Below are 17,474 nucleotides of genomic sequence, written 5' to 3' on the forward strand. Positions count from 1 at the left end.
CATTTCTCTCTAATATGTCTTGTATATTTTAATATGTCTTTGCATATGTTTGTATCTTTAAAAAGTGCTTTAAATCTTTTTGAAGCAAGGATGAATAGAAAGTATAAGTGTGTTCCTTAGAAATCCATTGCATTTTTGTTATTAGGATGGAAGGAAAAAGCACAAAGGCCTTTCGGTCTAGGAAGGAAAAACTACATAATGCAAAGCACCTAGAACACACTCTGTGTAAAAATCAAATGGAAAAATGTAAATGTATGTTTGCTGTTGAAAAAAAAATATGTAAATGGTGCTCACTTCAGCAGCACATATATTAAAACTGGAGCTAGACAGAGATTAGCATGGTCCCTGTTAAAAGATGACACACATTCATAGAGCATTCCGTATTTTTAGATCTTGGTCAAAGGGTACAGATTCCCAGCTATAAGATAAGTAGGATTTGGGGATCTAACATATGGCACAGTAACCATAATTGGCAATACTGTATTATGTACATGAAAGTTTTAAGAGAGTAGATCATAAATGTTATCACCACACATGCACGTGCGCGCGCGCGCACACACGCACACACACACACACACAAATGTTTATGTGAAGGGATGAAGATGTTAACTAATCTTATTGTGGTAATCATTTTGTAATATATACGTGTATCTAAATCATCACATTGTACGCCTTAAACTTACTTCCATTATATGTCAATAATATCTCAATAATACGGAAGGAAATTGCCTCAGCTACAGAGAAACATATGTACGTATGATTGGATTCAAGAAAACTTAACCTATGGCACAAGAGAGGAATAAGAACATGGCACTCCTAAACTCAGGGGCCTGCTACATGAAATCACTCACACAGGACATCTGGGCAGTTCCTTCAGAAGCCTGGGGTGAGTGATGTGGACATGCCACACCATAAGGTCAGTGCTTGAAATTCCAGTTTCTTGCACGCAGTAAAAGTTCTACAAATACATGCTGAATAAATGGAAAGGATAAGTTTTTAAAAATTGTACCTATGTGCTAAATAAATTCACAGATAATCTTCAAATTAACCCAGGTAGAAATGATTTAACAGCACCCAGAAAAGTGGATGCCATAGAGGGCTTTAGTCCTTTTCACCCTTTTGACAGCACTGCAGAGTAGATGTTTTAATCTACCTTTTTTTCAGATGACTTTAAGAAAGGTTAAGTAATTGGTGCAAGACTGCATAAGTAGACAGTGAAAGATCCAGGATTTAAGCCCAGAGCTGTCTGATTCTAAAACAGACTATTTCCTTTTTCTCCTCCAATATTTCCCAAGCTTTTCTAATGTTAAGAACTCATATCTCAAGTCCCATCCCAGAACCACTGTATCTGAGTCTCCAAGGGAGGAACTTAGAAGCATATGTTTAACAAGAGACAAAATGATAATTATTATTAGAGAAGTTTAAGAAAACTGTTTTATTGCATTAGGTAGTAAAAGGACTCATATCTCCCTCTGAGTGATCATACAGTAGCCATCAGAAATTTGAAGCCATCAATTAAAAATAAATCATAGCATTATAGAATTTGTCAGATTATAATATTACCAAATATTTATTGTTCAGATCGGTAATATAGCATTCTCTGGATCCTAAATACAAAGACCATTTTGGAAAATTAAATATGGGCTCTAGTGCAAATCTCAGACTTTTTAGCTTTCCTCCCTGTCTCTCCTTGGTCCTCTGGAGCAGAAGTGATTAAGAATTCCTTTTCAATTCCTAGCAGCTTTAACTGAGCAGAGGTTCCAGGTGTGCAAGGGCTGGAGAACTGCTGGAGGGAGACCCACAGGCTGAGAATCAGTCCTCATGTCCGGCTGCCCACCAGATGGCTTTCCTTAGATGAGCAAGTTACACGACCCAGGAAGTAGAAAATCCATCATTGCTTGGTTTGTTTTTCTTAGTTTCAGCCTTTAAACGCCTGCTGAGAAAAGCCGAGGCCAACTAGCCTGCAGCTTCAATACCCATCATGAGAGCAAACAACTTATTTGTACAACCTCAACACTTAATTAACGAAATGGGAAGCAAGGCAGTGATTCCTGACATGGCTGAATTTAAGTCAAGCTGTGAAACTCCACAGTGCAGCCAGAAGTAGAGACGGATCAGTTGAACTGAAACCTGAGAGGCGTTGGACCACTGCTTCTCAGTAATTTTGTTGTAAATTATTCCCATTATATCAGAAAGAAATATGAGATACGGTTAGAGAATAGAGCTGATTACCCCCATTTGGAGCATAGATCTTCATTTTAAGAAATTTGCTTCATCTACTATTGCCAAGAAACTTTCTTTGAATTAATGTATCTGGGCATGATGTCTAGAATAGCAAAAAATGAGTTATATTTTACAAATAATACCTTAATATGCTTCTATTCTCAAGTGTTCTTGATCTCATTTAATCTTTGCAACAACTCAGTGAGGTTGGTACTCTTATTAACACAATTTTACAGATGAGAAAACTGATAACTTTCTCACAGAGAGTCCACAACTGAGAGCTCATCTCATATCACTACGCTGTCAGCATCCTAAAGGAGTCCATATTTTTGGCCATTCATTTCTCAAAAGGCAGATTCTCATATTGGATTAAAACATAAGATCCCACAATATATTTGTTGCTTAAAAATAGGCACCTATAATTAAAAAAAATGCAGAAATGCTAAAAATAGGAAAGCTTTATTAAGGAAACTCATACAAAATCAGTTGGTAAATTGGTAAAGTTAATATCATATAAAGAGATTTTGAAGCCAAACAAGGTGGAGGGAGGGTGCAAAGGGACTCTTGATTATAATGGAAGACATAAAATCGACAGTGAAGACATGGATTACCAAAGTTAGAAATGCAAACAGAAATAGAATAAATTTGAAAACAAACAATTGTTATGGGAGATGTTAACCCATTATCAGGCTAAGACAAAAATTAGACAATCTTAAAAATGAAATAGACAAATTTTAAAAGATGAAAATTTAGAAGGCACTGAAGAAATGACAAAAATAGATATAAATTTGAAAAATAACATACAGGTTATGAAAACTACACAATTAAGACATTCTAACCAGTAGATACATATTGAACTCAGTAATAACACAGATTACATATTTTTTTCAATTTATAGGGCATTGGTGCATATATATTGGCTCTCAAATTCGGCCCCAAAAATGAAACAAGAGGAAAATTATATAAATATATTTTCTCACCACAAGGCAATGAAACCAAATGTTAATGATATAAGGAAAAACAATGAAAGGAGCTTTGAACAAAACAGTGATCTAATCTACAGGCTCGGAGGCAGACAGTCCAGGGTTTGGATTATAATTCCATTCTTTACTGCTCTGTGACTTCAGCTATTTATGGAACCTCTCTGAACCTTGGATTCTTCATCTAAAAATGTAACTGTACTTTGCAAAGTTGTTATGAATATAAGCTATAAAGCATGTAAGATAACACAATACCAAGATTTAAAAGAAGGTTAAAACCAAACATCATACAATATGATGCCATATTTTTAAGGTATTCTAGTTCTATTTAACTAGAAAAAAAAGTCCAGATTTTTGTTGATTGAAATCAAAAGTCTAGAAAATATACATCCAAATACTAGCAGTGGTTATCTCTATGTCCTGAGCTTTCTGGTGATTTTCATTATTCCCCTTTATTTTTCTACTATACATATATAATAAGTATACAATTAAACAATAATAAATATGAAAATAAATATGAATTTCTTTAGAACATAGTACAAGAAGAAAATAAATATTAATTTATTTAGAGCTGTATAGGTGGTGGTTTCTGTAAACAAGTAGCCATTTCGGTTGTTGCCACTGTCATCATCGTTATTGTAAATTCTAAAATACTCTCAATATCACTCTGTATATATATATACACACACATATATAGACAGTATATATACCATATATTTAAAGTAAAATATACAATTAAATTAATTTTAAATTTAAACATAAATTAATTCTACATTTAAATGTATATTATATAAATTCATTTATCTAAATAGAAATAAATACATATTGAGATAACTGACATTTTGATTATGGATTATAGATTAGACAATCATATGGTATCCATATGAAATCTCCAATTTCCTTACCTATTAAATAAATGTCCTGGGTTTTGTAACAGAAATTGTTTATCTCAGGAAAAAGACATTGAAATATTTAGGTAGGTAAGTAGGTATGTACATCTGCAACTTATTCTCAAGTAGTTCAGAAAAAAATCACATGTATAGCAAAATGAATAATAAAGTAATCAAGAGAAAATATGAACAAATAGTGAACCTGGGAAAAGGGTGTATAGGAGTTCTTCATACTAATCTTTTAATATTTTTGTAAGATTAAAATCATATAAAAATAAACATGTACAACAACAAGAAACAAATAAATGGGTGATACTTTCTAACGATAGCAACAAAAATTCTCCTAAGAACAGGGCTAAGAAGGAAATTAAGAACATGATAATAATTTTGGGTATTATAAAATTGAAAACATCACCTATCAAAAGTGAGGGGGATGTGAACAAATCAAGGCTGAAAGCAAAACTGTAGATGCATTTTAGAAATACGAAATAAGTGAACTAAGCACTTGATTTAAAATCTTATAAAAAGAAGACTCGACATAAGGGAAAATAGAAAGAAAATAATAAAATGATGGGCAGAAATAAATAAACTAGAAAACATAAAATCAGTGGACATATGTAAACATAAATACTCATTCTCTGAAAAGATTATAAACTAGATTAAACCCCTTGGGTATACAATAAAAATTTTTTTAAGTAAAAATCAACAAAATTTAAAATGAGACTGGTGACTTAAGAATTGACAGAAAGAATTTTAAAATATAAATGATTGCAATGCACAATTTATGATAATCAATTCAAAATATCTAGCCAAATGGACAATGCAAAATATAAAATATAAAACTGGCAAAACAAGATGTAGAAACCATGAAAATAATAATGAAGGAAAAGGAAATTGAGAAAGTGTTAAAGAACTACTTTCACATCCACCAAAAGAAATATGGCTTAAACAACTTTACAATATTTCTACATATTCAAGAATTAAATTTTTCCATATTATGTAATCAATTCCAAATCATGGAAAAACAAGACCTGATACGCAATTTATTCTAGGAAATAAGTATCATACTCATCCACAAATTTGTGAAAAATACCACACATATACAAACACAAACACACACAGAGACACACATAAACACATGTCACAGGATGAGAATTCTAAGATAAGTGCCAATTCCAGTAAAACTGGTTTGAAAAGATTACAACCAGGCTCAGGCACATAGTAGATTTTCCGAAAATAGTTGTTGGATAAGTGGATAAATGAATATACGGGTATGTGAATGAAGAAAGTAATGCAGTCAATTAGCAATGTCTACTAAAGGCATGAGAGGCAGGAACGGCTTATGCGTACTATCTATTTGCTGACTTTTATTAATCACTCCATTCATGTGAGGTCCAATAAACATAGAAAAATTATTCAAAACTAAGAAAAGTTATTTAAAACTAAGTTATTTCTTTGGGTCTTCATTTCCTCATGAGGGCTCCTGTGTCATGTAAAACATACCAGTTTGTATGTTTTTCTCCTCTTAGCCTGAGTTATATCAGATTAATTCTCAGGCCCAGCCAAAAGGGCCCTAAGAGGGTAAAAGTAAAATTTTGCCTTCTCTACAGGATTGTTCCTGACTAAAAAGTGATGAACCTGACTGCATGAAAATTTAAAACTCTGTTCAACAGAAAGCACCGAAGGCAATGTGAAAAGACAAAATGTAAACCAGAAGGGATATTGGCAACACATATAACCACAGGGAATTAAATTAGTAAGAAAACACTAATGAAGTAGTAGAAAGATGGACAAAAGATATGAACAGGCAATTCATAGCAGAGAAAATTTGAATGATCAATGGCACATATAAAAAGACGCTCGACCTGACCAGTAATTAGAGAAACGAAAATTAACACAATGTGATACCATTTTACATTCATCAAACAGGTGAGCATGAAATAATCTGACATTATCAAGTGTTGGTAATGATGCAGAAGAATTAGGGAAACAGTCACATTTTGATAATGATGTGTTCATTGGTGTAGCCATTTTGAAGAATAAATTGTCAACATCATGCAACGCTGAAGAGACCTGTACCTTTCAATTCAGCAATTTTACTTCTAAGAGTAAATTCTCGAAGCTCTCATTTGTGGACAATGTAAGTCCATTGTGACATTGTTTGTCTTAGCAAAAAACAAACAAACAAAAATAAACCACACATATATCCATCAACAGGACAAATTGTGCTACGTTCACACAAAGGGACCATGGATAGTAGTTTTATCAACAGAGATATATCTCAAAAATACAAGTCTGAGTCAAAAAATAATTTGCAGATAATAAGTAGAGTCAAAATTTGCAAATATACAATATAATGCTATATATATTATAGCTACATACATATAACGCAAACATATACCTAGGTACCAAACTCAGGATGGGGTTACCTCTGAGGAGGGAAAAAATGAGATTAAATTGGGGAAAAGTACACAGGCATACAGATATTTTATTTAAAAAAAATAGGAAGCATATAAGGCAAAATGTTAGGATTTGATGAATCTGAGTAGCAGTGTGGTTTTCATAAGCATTCATTATGCTGTGTGTTTGAAATAATTTAATAATTTTTAAATGAGACTCTCAGTTTTAAAATATATAAAAAATACAAAAATACATAAACTAGTACATAAAATATATAACTATCATTCATAGGTAATTCATAAAGAAAATATCCAATAAAAATGGGAGAGGTAAATTCAACTTCAACTCACCAGGAAAAAATAAAATAAAACATACATACACCATTTTGACTTATCAATTGAACATGAAATTGCAAAAATGTTAATAGTTAATGTTAACAAGAAGGAAGGGTAGGGTGAGAGGGTAGGGTACATCCATCCACTGTTGATGGGAGCTTAAAATGATATTAATTTACTTAATTTGGCAGTGTATGTGAAAAGGCAGAATGTATTTTTGAATATATTTATAACCTTTGCCTCAGCAATTCTGCTTTAAGAAATTTAAGCAAAGGAAGTGATCAGAAATATAGGCCAAGATTTATGCTTATTTATGTTTATAGCAGCATTATTCATAATAGTGATATCTTAGATCCATCAAAGTTAATAGAAAAACAATAATGAATTAAGTCAATGATGGTATACCTATAAATGTAATACTGTATTGTCATTTCAAATAACATTTTAAAATAATGTTTAATGCCACTGAAATATGTTATTAATGTGTCGTTAAGATGAATTTGTAAAAAGTTTGTACGATATGCTTGCAGTGAATTTTTTAAAATAAATAATATATAGACAAGAAAAATAATTTGGAGGTATCCACATCAAAATATCAATAGTGGTTATCTCTGGATGGTGAAGTGATAGACCTTCTTCATCATATTTTTAAAATTTTAATTAAATTTATTGGTGTAATGTTGGTTAATAATGTGAGGATTTTTCTCTATTTTTATTTTTCAATAATAAAGTTATTGATTTTGTAATGGAAAAAGTTATTAAAAATAAAACATTCACCAAAATAAGCTTTGGTTGATTAAAGATTTAAATATAAAATTTAATTATGGAAGAACTTGCAGAAAATTGAAGACAATGTTTATCGTTTCTCTGGGGGGAATTTTAACTCTTTCAGTTTTGAAGCAATTTAAATGATTGCACAATAAAAATTAGCATTACTAAAGATTTTTTTAAAGCAGGAGAATAATTATATCAAACATTACAAAGGATTAAGATCTATCATAAATAGCTAATTCAAATTTGTAAAATAAGTATCAAGATTCTAAAAGATAAATAAGTAAAAGATAGGACCTTTCCCATAAGGGAAATACAATTAGTAGACAAACAGTAGGAAATGTTGATTCTCTCTAGATATCAAAGAAATGTAAATGAAAGCTGTCTAAAGATGACAATTTACATACTCTAAAAGAACAAAAAAAAATGTTGACTGCTAATATTGGATGCTGGTAATGCTGCCCAGAAATTGATTTATACATTCATTTACAACCACATCATATCACCCCTTAAAAATGTTACCATTAAGAATTTATTCTTAAAAAATAATTTGACACAAAAGCAGAATGGTTCCTCCTCATTTCCTTGACTTCTAAATGTTGGAACTCCCAGAGCACAGCCCTTTGGCACCTTCTCTTTTCCATGCAGATGCACTGTTTGGAAGATCTCACCTGTACACCCGACCACTCTCCTCATGAGTCTCCAGCGAGAAAGCAGACCACAGCAGAGATTTTTCTGTGGTCAGGGGTGAGGATGGAGGTGAGGTGGATCTTGAGGGCAATTCAATAGCTCTGTACTCAGTCGAAGGGACAATGAAGACAAGAGGGGACAGCATGGAAGGTCAGAGAGGTGACTAAAGTGAACTTCATCATAAAATGAATCGCTTAGTAACATCTCAGAATTTATGTACCAGGGAGTACCGGTGAGGACCCCAGGAATTCCCGAATTGCAGTAGCCCTCAGCTCACCGGCAGGACACCAGAACTCAGCTGCCTTCGACCCCCACCTCCAAATCTAATGAATTATTTTCGCAAGGCTGTCCTCTCATGTTTCAGCCCCCTCCTTGAATCCTGTAAACTACTTACCTCCCTCCATGCCCTGCAGAAAGCCAGACCTTCCCCTCTGCCGGTGGTCACCCAGAACCCTGTAGTGACAAGGCACATCTTGCTCTGAGGTAAGTGAGCAAAATTGCTAGGACCCCCAAATCTCACAGACTTCTTTGTTCCACATTCATCTGCATGATGTCCCAGTCTGGGGCCTCTACTTCATGTGTGTCCTTTTAGTGCTTAAAGATGTTTATGTATTGACCATACTTCATTCTCATTCACATTCTCATCCTTCATTCTCTCTTCAACCTCATGAGGTGGGTTTCATTATTCGCCAAAGCAGAGCTACGCTCAAAGCCATTACCTTCTGCCCTCAAATCCGTGTTTTTCTTCCATGTGGCTCCAAGTCTGGCCAAGATGGGGTCTCACTACACACGTGAACAGCCGAACATTCCTTCCTTGTTTATATATTGTCTGTGAAAAACAGACAAGAGAAGTTATTTTTTTATCAACAGCTAAGACAAACAGCTTTGCTCTAGAGCTGATATGATAGCAGAAAGAGTCCCGGGAGGCAGGGAGCCCTCTGTAAATCTGATTGTGTTCTCTTCCCAGTTCCAAAATCCCAATTACACACCAGCTGACCTCTGCGATCTAATCACTGCTGTCTCCTTAGGCATTAAAAAGACGATTCACTCTCCCAAGAGTCCTCCATGTAGCCTGACAGTCAGATTAGGTGATTGGAGTGGAATTGTGGAGTGAAAAATGTCTCTCTCCAGGGTATCACTCCAGTGGCCATAAATTTAAAGGAAGCCTAGACATGGCGGTATTTTCATCCTCCACTCCCTGAACTTTGCCCAGAGATAAATAAAGCTCCTTCCCTAGCCTGGCTCAAGCAGAGCAAACACTTGTACCTTCCCTGTAGAATGCACACAGGCTACTAAAGGAAAGGAAAGAGAACCTGTGGGATCCACCTGAATAATCTGAGCTTTTCAGGGCTGAGACATGGGGAATGATGGGGTCAAATCCATGCAGGCCTCCTGACCATGGGACAGGCAGGAGTTCTTCTTTGGGGCTGAAGGGAGATCTCCCCACCCCTCCTCCACCAGTCCCAAAGGGAAAAAACAAAGTTCTCAAAGGCAGGTTTGCACCAACTACCCTGGACAGGGTTGTGTGGACAGTTTCTTCTGGTGCTCAGTACACACTGACCACCCCCTACAGGGGCATACAGACTCTCTGGCCCTTGGATATGGCCCCCAGGGTCTGCGGAGTGTCAGACTGAGGACAGACTCAGCACCAAGTTCACAGTCCTGACACTAGCGATCACTTCTCCAGGCCATCCCCCCATAAGGACCTTCTCTGAGAGCCTTTCCCACCCTAGACCCTGACCATTAACCTGATAAAAAGAACCAAGTTTTAAATTTCAATTCAGGGTGAGCTGGCTCAGGACGGGTTATGGGAATTACTCAGAAAGCAAGGAAGTAAATATTGAAGGGGGGGGGGTATTTTTTAAATAGAAAAGAATATATAACAATTTATATAGTTAATTGCAGAATCAAGAACAGGAAACATAGATCCTATCTATACTTTTAAAATTTTTCCGAAACCTTATCGTAGGAGAGGAAAACTTTTACTTTTCTCCTTTCCAGTTTTTTTGGCTGGACAAATAATTAAATTGACAAAAGACAGATTAACAGGAGAAAAACGAATTTAATTTTGTATGTACAGGAACCCCACAAAGAAGACATGAGAGGTTTCAAGACGGTTAGGCAACTGAGGCTCACATGCCATCCTGAATAAGGAGAAGTGGGTAGGTGTCTGGGATTTCAGAGGGCGAGAAAAACAATTCACAGGAAGATGAGAAGAGCAAATGTTTGGTAAACAAATGTTTGCCATGCATGTAGATAAGTCTTTTTGATGTAAAAAGTCATCTCTGGTAATAACTCTCTACCTTGTACAGGTGTTCTATCTAAATTCTTTTAGGCCATTAAGGGGGAGATAAAAGACTCTTCTTGAGTCCATTGGGCCTTGATTGTCTTCAGCTCCAAATCATCCACATGCCAAGTGGCACATGCTGGTGCAGCCTGCCCTGAACCCCAGCACTATGAATAGCTCTCCTATTCTTTAATATAGTCAGTTAAATGGGTAGCGAAAGGGAAAGAAAAGGAATGTATAAGAATAGGAGAAATAAAAAGCACAACAAAAGACTACAATCAATAAAAATAATGATGGCTGACATGTATTATGCTGGGCACTATGCACAGTTCATGGATTTTCTCATTTAGTCTTTCCTCAAACCCTATGGGGGTATTCACATCTGTTTCAGAGTAGGGAAACTGAGGCACAAAGATTTTAAATAGTTTGTCCACTAATAGGGCCAAGAGAGAAGCCAGCCTGGAAATCCAGTTCTCTCTTATCACAAAGCCTCCACTTAGGAGACAAAGATACAAAAAGAGACAGCCCTTCTTGAGAAGGAACTTTATCCTGTTATCTTCTAAATTCTGTAGCTAAGTACTTTTCTTTATCATTTCTTAACAATAGGAATTACAGGGAAAAATTTTGTACTTCAATGGAAAACTAGCATTGTCTACACACAGCACAGCCTCCCGGGTAATCTGATTCTAGTGTCTGATTCTAGTGTCCGTTGCCCTTGAGGTATTTTACAACTCTATACACTGTGGGGAACAATAGCAAGGCAAAATGCAAATTCTATTCTGTCCTGTCCTGTAGGTTTGATTGACTTCCCTCCCACACTGTGAAAGTATTTTTGCTTCCATTTACACATTCTTTTCTACATTTCTTTATTCATATAATTTGGGGAGGTTTTTGGCTTCTCCTTGGAACTGATTATAATGCCCTTAACAGCTTCCTCATTATTGAGTTAAATAAAATACCATTTTTATATGAGAACGAAGTCACGATTTTACCTTTTTAGATAAATTATCTCCTGACAGAATTATCAAAGCATATGAAAGCATCTCATGGTTGCTTTCTGGGGACCTTAGGTATGACCTAACCCAAAGGGTTTCAAGAGTAACTAGATGACTGATTACGGTGTGTAAATTAGGTCTTTCACGGCATAGTTTCGCCCTGACAATTTCCTGTCAAATACTCCATTTGGTTCATGACAAAGCTTCATGGTCTAAGGCTCCAGTTCCCTTATCTTGGCTGGTCTTTTTTACTGTTGACTGGGGGGAGATTACTCTGTATATAAGTGATATAATTCTATCCCATCCTGACATCTCCATGACATCTATCTCCTGCTCTGTCTTACAGACTATTTCAGGCTATCTTCATTAAATAGCTAAGAAAGGGCTTAAGAATATTTGTTTTGAAAATAATCATCATCATCACATGATCCATGTTGTTATCTGCGGTGCAAGAGCACAATACAATTGCTTTTTTTTTAACCTTAAACAATGAAGATCTCACCGCCTCCGTTGGCACAGCTACTTTTCTTTGGGTGGACTTGGGAATTAGTCAAACATAATTCAAATCCCATTCTGCTACTTACTGGAATGTAGATTTGTGTGACTCGGTAACCTCTCTAAGCCTCAGTTTTCTTCTTTGTACACAGGGAATAATCATATCTGACTCAGAGGATCGTTCCTGAGGTTTGATGAAATCACATAGAGTCTGGCATTTGGGGAGCTGGCCCCTGAACTGTTAACTCCTGACTTCTAGGCTTGCCTAGCAATCAACCAGTAACCATGTCAGCAAGACATCCTGTCGTTGGAAAAACAGTGAGCCATCAGCAGCACTTGAAGCAGATCTTTGGGGACTGTTCCTGATTTCTTGCAGCCAAGGACTTCATTTGCTCACCCCAGAAAGCTTTTGTGAGATGAGGGTGTGATATAGTGCAAATACCAGCTGCTGCAGAGAGACTTGGGCCATTTTGATCTTAGCAATGCCACAGCCTTGACAGATACCCAGGATTTGTTAAAACAAAAAAATCAAATGAGCTCTGATTGTGCCAAGAGTTCTTATAGGTGCATTCCATGTGACAATTTTTAACCTCACGATTTCATTTTACAGATGAGGAAACTGAGGTAGAGAAAGGTTACACAATTCACCCAAGTTCATACAGTGGGTCAGAGGCAGAGCGATACAAAGGTCAATCTGCAAAAGTTAATCAATGAGGAGTGATGATCTAAGATGAATAAATATCTGCTTGAAATACTTGAAACACTTCATTCTTTTAGTCTAAAACACCATCTGCAAATCTCGTTTTCACCTTTCATTTGTTTACTGTTTCAAAAAAAAAAAAAAACTAGGTAGGGAAAGGGTTAAATTCCAGGCTAACTCATTTCCAAATGAGGACTTGTTCCAAGTCAACTCACATCAAGGAAGTGTCCCCACTTGTTTAGCCATACTCCCATATGGTACAAGAATGTCCACACAGATTGATCTGTGACTCAACCCAAAGCTTGGTCATTCTCCCAATGGCACCCTGCCCCGAGCAGGAATAATAGAAGGTCATCGTTTTCTAATGACATGATCCTGAAAACTTCAAAAATTTCATCTTGGTGGTGGAAGAGGGTTGAGGTGTAGGAAAGAAAGTCCAGCGCAGCCCCAGGAAAGCCAGATGTGCAGAGATGAAGGGCTCGGGGCTAGAAAAACTGAGTCTAGGTATGGCCCTGATTTCCCCTCTCACAACCCTTTGTGCTTTTTGGTTTTTGGTTTTCGTTTTTGTCTCAGTTATTTATTTCTGAAATCTCAGCTATAAAATTACAAAACTAAGAATACCAATCCAAAAGTTATTGTTTAGATCACTCTTAGAACTCCAGCCTGAGGCTGCCATTCTCAAGTAACCTCAGTTTCTGAAGTCGAAAGCAAACCAATCTGATTCTGAATGTAAAACCTTGTTTCTCTCATCAGTGAACTTCACCTCGATCCCCTGGCTCCTGTCTTCCTGGGACTTGCTCTCTTTATCTCTGTAAAATATGTATTTCTTTTCTCCTGATTAACTTTCTTATCACCATTACATTTAAGGAAAAGGTCACATTCAGGTCTTCCAGTCCCAGTCTCATGAAGCTTCTATTTCTTCGAGAAGCTCTTCAAATTAAAAGAGAACAAAAACTGGACAATTTTTAAGACTCTAATTATAAAACCATTATTATCGTAGACCGAGGATTGTAGGCAGGAGAAACCACTGGGCTGTACTGCCATGGGCAGTGCTGATAACTACTGGTGGCTCCAGGTTACGCGGGGATCAGACCTGCCTCCTTTTCAGCTCTACCATTAGAATATATATATATATATATATATATTTTCACACACACACACGTATATATATACATATATACACATATATATGTAAATATATGTGTGTGTGTGTGTGTGTGTGTGTGTATCAAGTTCAGACCACGAATGTCTGGACTATTGAACTTCTGCTACAAACCAGCCACTTGGCTGGGCATCTACATACAAATCTCTAATACTCAGACATACCTGTGTTTATAGAAGTGTGACTCTCAGTCCATAAGCTCTGCCATGCAAGAAATATCTTTATATTCTGTAATCCACTTGAGTTACAACTCCAAACTCTTAGTTTTCAGGACCTTCTCGATTCCTTCCCTCTATCCCACACCCCCAGTTACGCCATAGTTCCGGATCAAACACAATACCCAGGCCTAGGGTTGGGGTAAGCCTCGGTCCTCTGTCATCAGTCCACATAGGTGGCCACTGAAAAGCTTGTCCTCCCCATCTACATGACCTGTCGGCACTGGCGTCTCACTGCTGCTCCTACCCCATGCCAGGCAGGGGGGCATCATTTGTCTACCTGTTGACACACACGCAGCCGTTTCCTCTGTGGGTTCTCACCGCCTTCTCGCAGAGTTCCTGGGAAGCAAGAGACTGCTCCCTCTGTCGTCATGGACAAGCCTGCCCTTCCCTCACCCACTTGCAAAGCCCAAGAGACTCTTCGTAGTGATGGGAAGGTGTGAGTGCTCCTTTTCCCTTCACATCCCCTTAAAGCATTTTTAGCCCTTTGCTTGCCTTTGTTGGTTAAATTCACTTGCTCTAGGTTCTAAGTTTTGAAAAGAAAAAAAATTGTAGACCTTCCTCTACTTTACCCTTCTCAAGTGGGAGGGAGAGATGTTAGGGGGGAAAATAATATTAAGTTGATATCTTGAAATATTGTTTCTGACTCATGTTATCCCATTTTACAGGTGAAGAGATGGACCTCATTAAAGTTAAGTAACGTTTTGCACAGCTAGCAGATAGCAGACCCAAGATCCTGGAGGCACTCGGATGCACTAGTGTCTTGGCGAGTTGACCTGAAGAACGAAGTGAGGAATGGGAGTGTTTCCTTACAGTACCCAGAAAACAAGAGATGAGGTGGGCCCAGGGCACAGGAGCCCAAGGTGCACAGTTAACTGATTTTAGTTTCCGGATTTCTGGAAAATAAATAAAGTTGAAGCTCCAGAGATCCTGCTTAACTGTGCAGGGTAGGACAGAGCCAGTCAGGGAGTCAGGGCAGAAGCCTCTGCTCAGAAACCGTGCATCTCAGTGAATGGCCCCCAAGCTGCAGCCATAGGACAGCACAGTGTCAGGCTTTGACCTAGGATCAATTTGTTCAAAACTGTTTGTGGCTTCAGAAGATCCTATCTATCAGTTTCATCTGAGCAATGACCACGAAGTTATCTAACTGCCTGCTCAGAATGGTTCTCCATGTCTCAGAGCATAAAAGCCAAAGTCCTTATAATGACGTCTCCCTAATCGCTGGTATCCTTGCTATTCTTGGAACACACCGCACATGTTCCTACCTCAGAGCCTTTGCACTGGCCACACTCACCATTCTGGCTGCCTGAGCTCTCCTTCCCAAGAAATCCACAGGGGCAGCTCACTCAAAGCTTTGCTCAAAGTTCAACTTTCCAACAAGGCTCACCTTGATCATTCTATTTAAAATCACTACCTCCTCCCCTCTTTAACTCTGCTCTACTTTTCTTTTTCCACAGTTCTCATGGCATACTACCAATCTACATATATCTCTTATTTATTATGTCTGTTGTCTATTACCTGACTTCCTCACCCTCAATGGAACATAAACGTCACAAGAACTAGAATCTTGATCTAGTTTTATTCACTTATATATCCCAAATGCCTAGAACAGTATCTGGCATAAAGCAGGTATAAAAAAAAAAAAGTTGAACAAATGAATAAAGTTTAAATAAAACTAGAGACTCGAGGATTATTATAAGAGTTATACATAGTGGCATTTCCCCTGCCAGATCTTGCCAAGCGGCCTTCTCAGTCCTCTACACACTTGGAGCATTAATTAACACAGAGGAGTAAAATTATATTTATTCTAGGATCATCTCTCCATGGGGTCCTAGCAAAGGCATGCAGTTTTGCATCTTCACTCTTTCTTACAGTGAAGTTAGAAGTTTTCTGCCCCTTTCAGTTTTAGAAACATTGCCCCACCACGCTGACCACAGGCACCAGCAATTTTGCTAAACTCGACAGAAAACAGATCCTCCGGGAGCTCTCCACATAGCAGAGCCCTTTGCTTTTTCTTTGGGCTTAAGCTGCAATTTAAAATATCACTGCCGTGAACCTGCAGCCCCTCTGCAGCGCTGTCAAAGGGGAACTTAAGCAACCGTGTGGAAGTCACCTACCCTGACCTTTGACAGAATTTTCAAACACAACACATTAACTTTAAATTGATTAATTTGGAACTATGACCTTGGCCTAAGAAGGTAAGAGTACATGACAAGATGTTTTACTTTCAAAATGTATCAGGATAAAAAACACTTTTGTAAATCAACCTTTTTTGTATTAGATATACTTAGATTTGGCATTGGGGGTAGTAAGGAAAGTCTGAACACTAGATAACATGTTTAAAGGTTAATTATTAATGGGCAGGCTTTCCTAACATAGTATCAATAAGCAATCCGGTCTCTCTGGCTTCAGAAATTAGCAAGAAGACCTCGGACCTTTGGGTGAGACTTGAGAAATGGGAAGTCCCCTGCGTGTCTCCATTTTCTTGGTTTTGAGCATCTTTATCCAATCAAGTGCCCATGGACAAAGCCTGGGACTAGGTAAGAGCCTGCTTTTTCTCCAGGGTTGGGTATGGATTTTTTCCTTCTTTAAATGTATGTCACAAAGAGTCCGAGTGTTCTTAACTGTGTGGGTCAGAGCTTGCTTCGCAGTGTACTGGGTGCTCTGTTAGTGGCATCTCAGGTCACAGGGACATGTAGACATTTATAACAGGAAACCAGTTTGCAAGTCTTCTAAAAGCACTTGTAGCTGGTGTTGAAGTCTCTCATATATCTCGTTCAGAAATAGTTGTGCTAAGACTTCTTCAGTGGAGAATAATCTGAAAGCGTTTCCAATCTTTCTGAGCGTTAATTTGGCAACTAATTTGCATCAGCTTGCAATGAAATGCTCCGTCTCGCTGAAGTTGTCTAATTGCTTGCTCTCTCAGAAGAGACAGGAATGTGTAGAGTCCTGTTCCCAGTCGGGTCTAAAGCAGAGACATCATTGCACGTTCCCTAGACTTTATCGTTTCTGCCAGAGTTTTACTCTGAATCTGAGAAATCTGACAGCGGTGATGCTTTTTCAGTCTGTAAATTCACAAACTAGATTGATGGCCAAAGAGATCCAAATGCTTGACCAGGTAGATGGATTCCAGGCTCCTGGCTAAACAGTGCACAGGATCAATAATTGATGGATATGAAGTGAACTGAACGATTTGATCAAATAAGACTGCCATATGGGACTTTCTTTTTATGCTGGTTACTGATCAGAAGCTAGTAATTCTAAGATAGAGGCTCAGATTTTTCTTTCCTCAAAGGCTATGCTTGGAAGGAGCTCCAAAAACTTTGAGAAT

The 17,474-nt window shown here is 37.4% G+C and overlaps 1 protein-coding gene and 1 non-coding gene across 2 annotated transcripts in view; both read left to right on the plus strand.

The window, feature by feature from the left end:
• The first annotated feature begins 286 nt into the window (after nt 1-286).
• LOC118601085 lies at nt 287-388 on the plus strand. Its single transcript, XR_004950186.1, has one exon. It is a non-coding gene; the product is annotated as a U6 spliceosomal RNA (small nuclear RNA).
• A 15,864-nt stretch (nt 389-16,252) lies between these two features.
• The window catches only part of LIPC (lipase C, hepatic type), a 114,956-nt gene continuing 113,734 nt past the window's right edge, over nt 16,253-17,474 (plus strand). Inside the window, exons 1-2 of the mRNA XM_016160434.2 lie at nt 16,253-16,341; nt 16,556-16,683. Coding sequence (XP_016015920.1) covers nt 16,599-16,683 — 85 coding nt within the window. The 5' untranslated portion in view covers nt 16,253-16,341; nt 16,556-16,598. The remainder of the gene's footprint in view (nt 16,342-16,555; nt 16,684-17,474) is intronic.

Source organism: Rousettus aegyptiacus, unplaced genomic scaffold, assembly GCF_014176215.1.
Source record: "Rousettus aegyptiacus isolate mRouAeg1 unplaced genomic scaffold, mRouAeg1.p scaffold_m13_p_3, whole genome shotgun sequence".
NCBI lineage: Eukaryota > Metazoa > Chordata > Mammalia > Chiroptera > Pteropodidae > Rousettus > Rousettus aegyptiacus.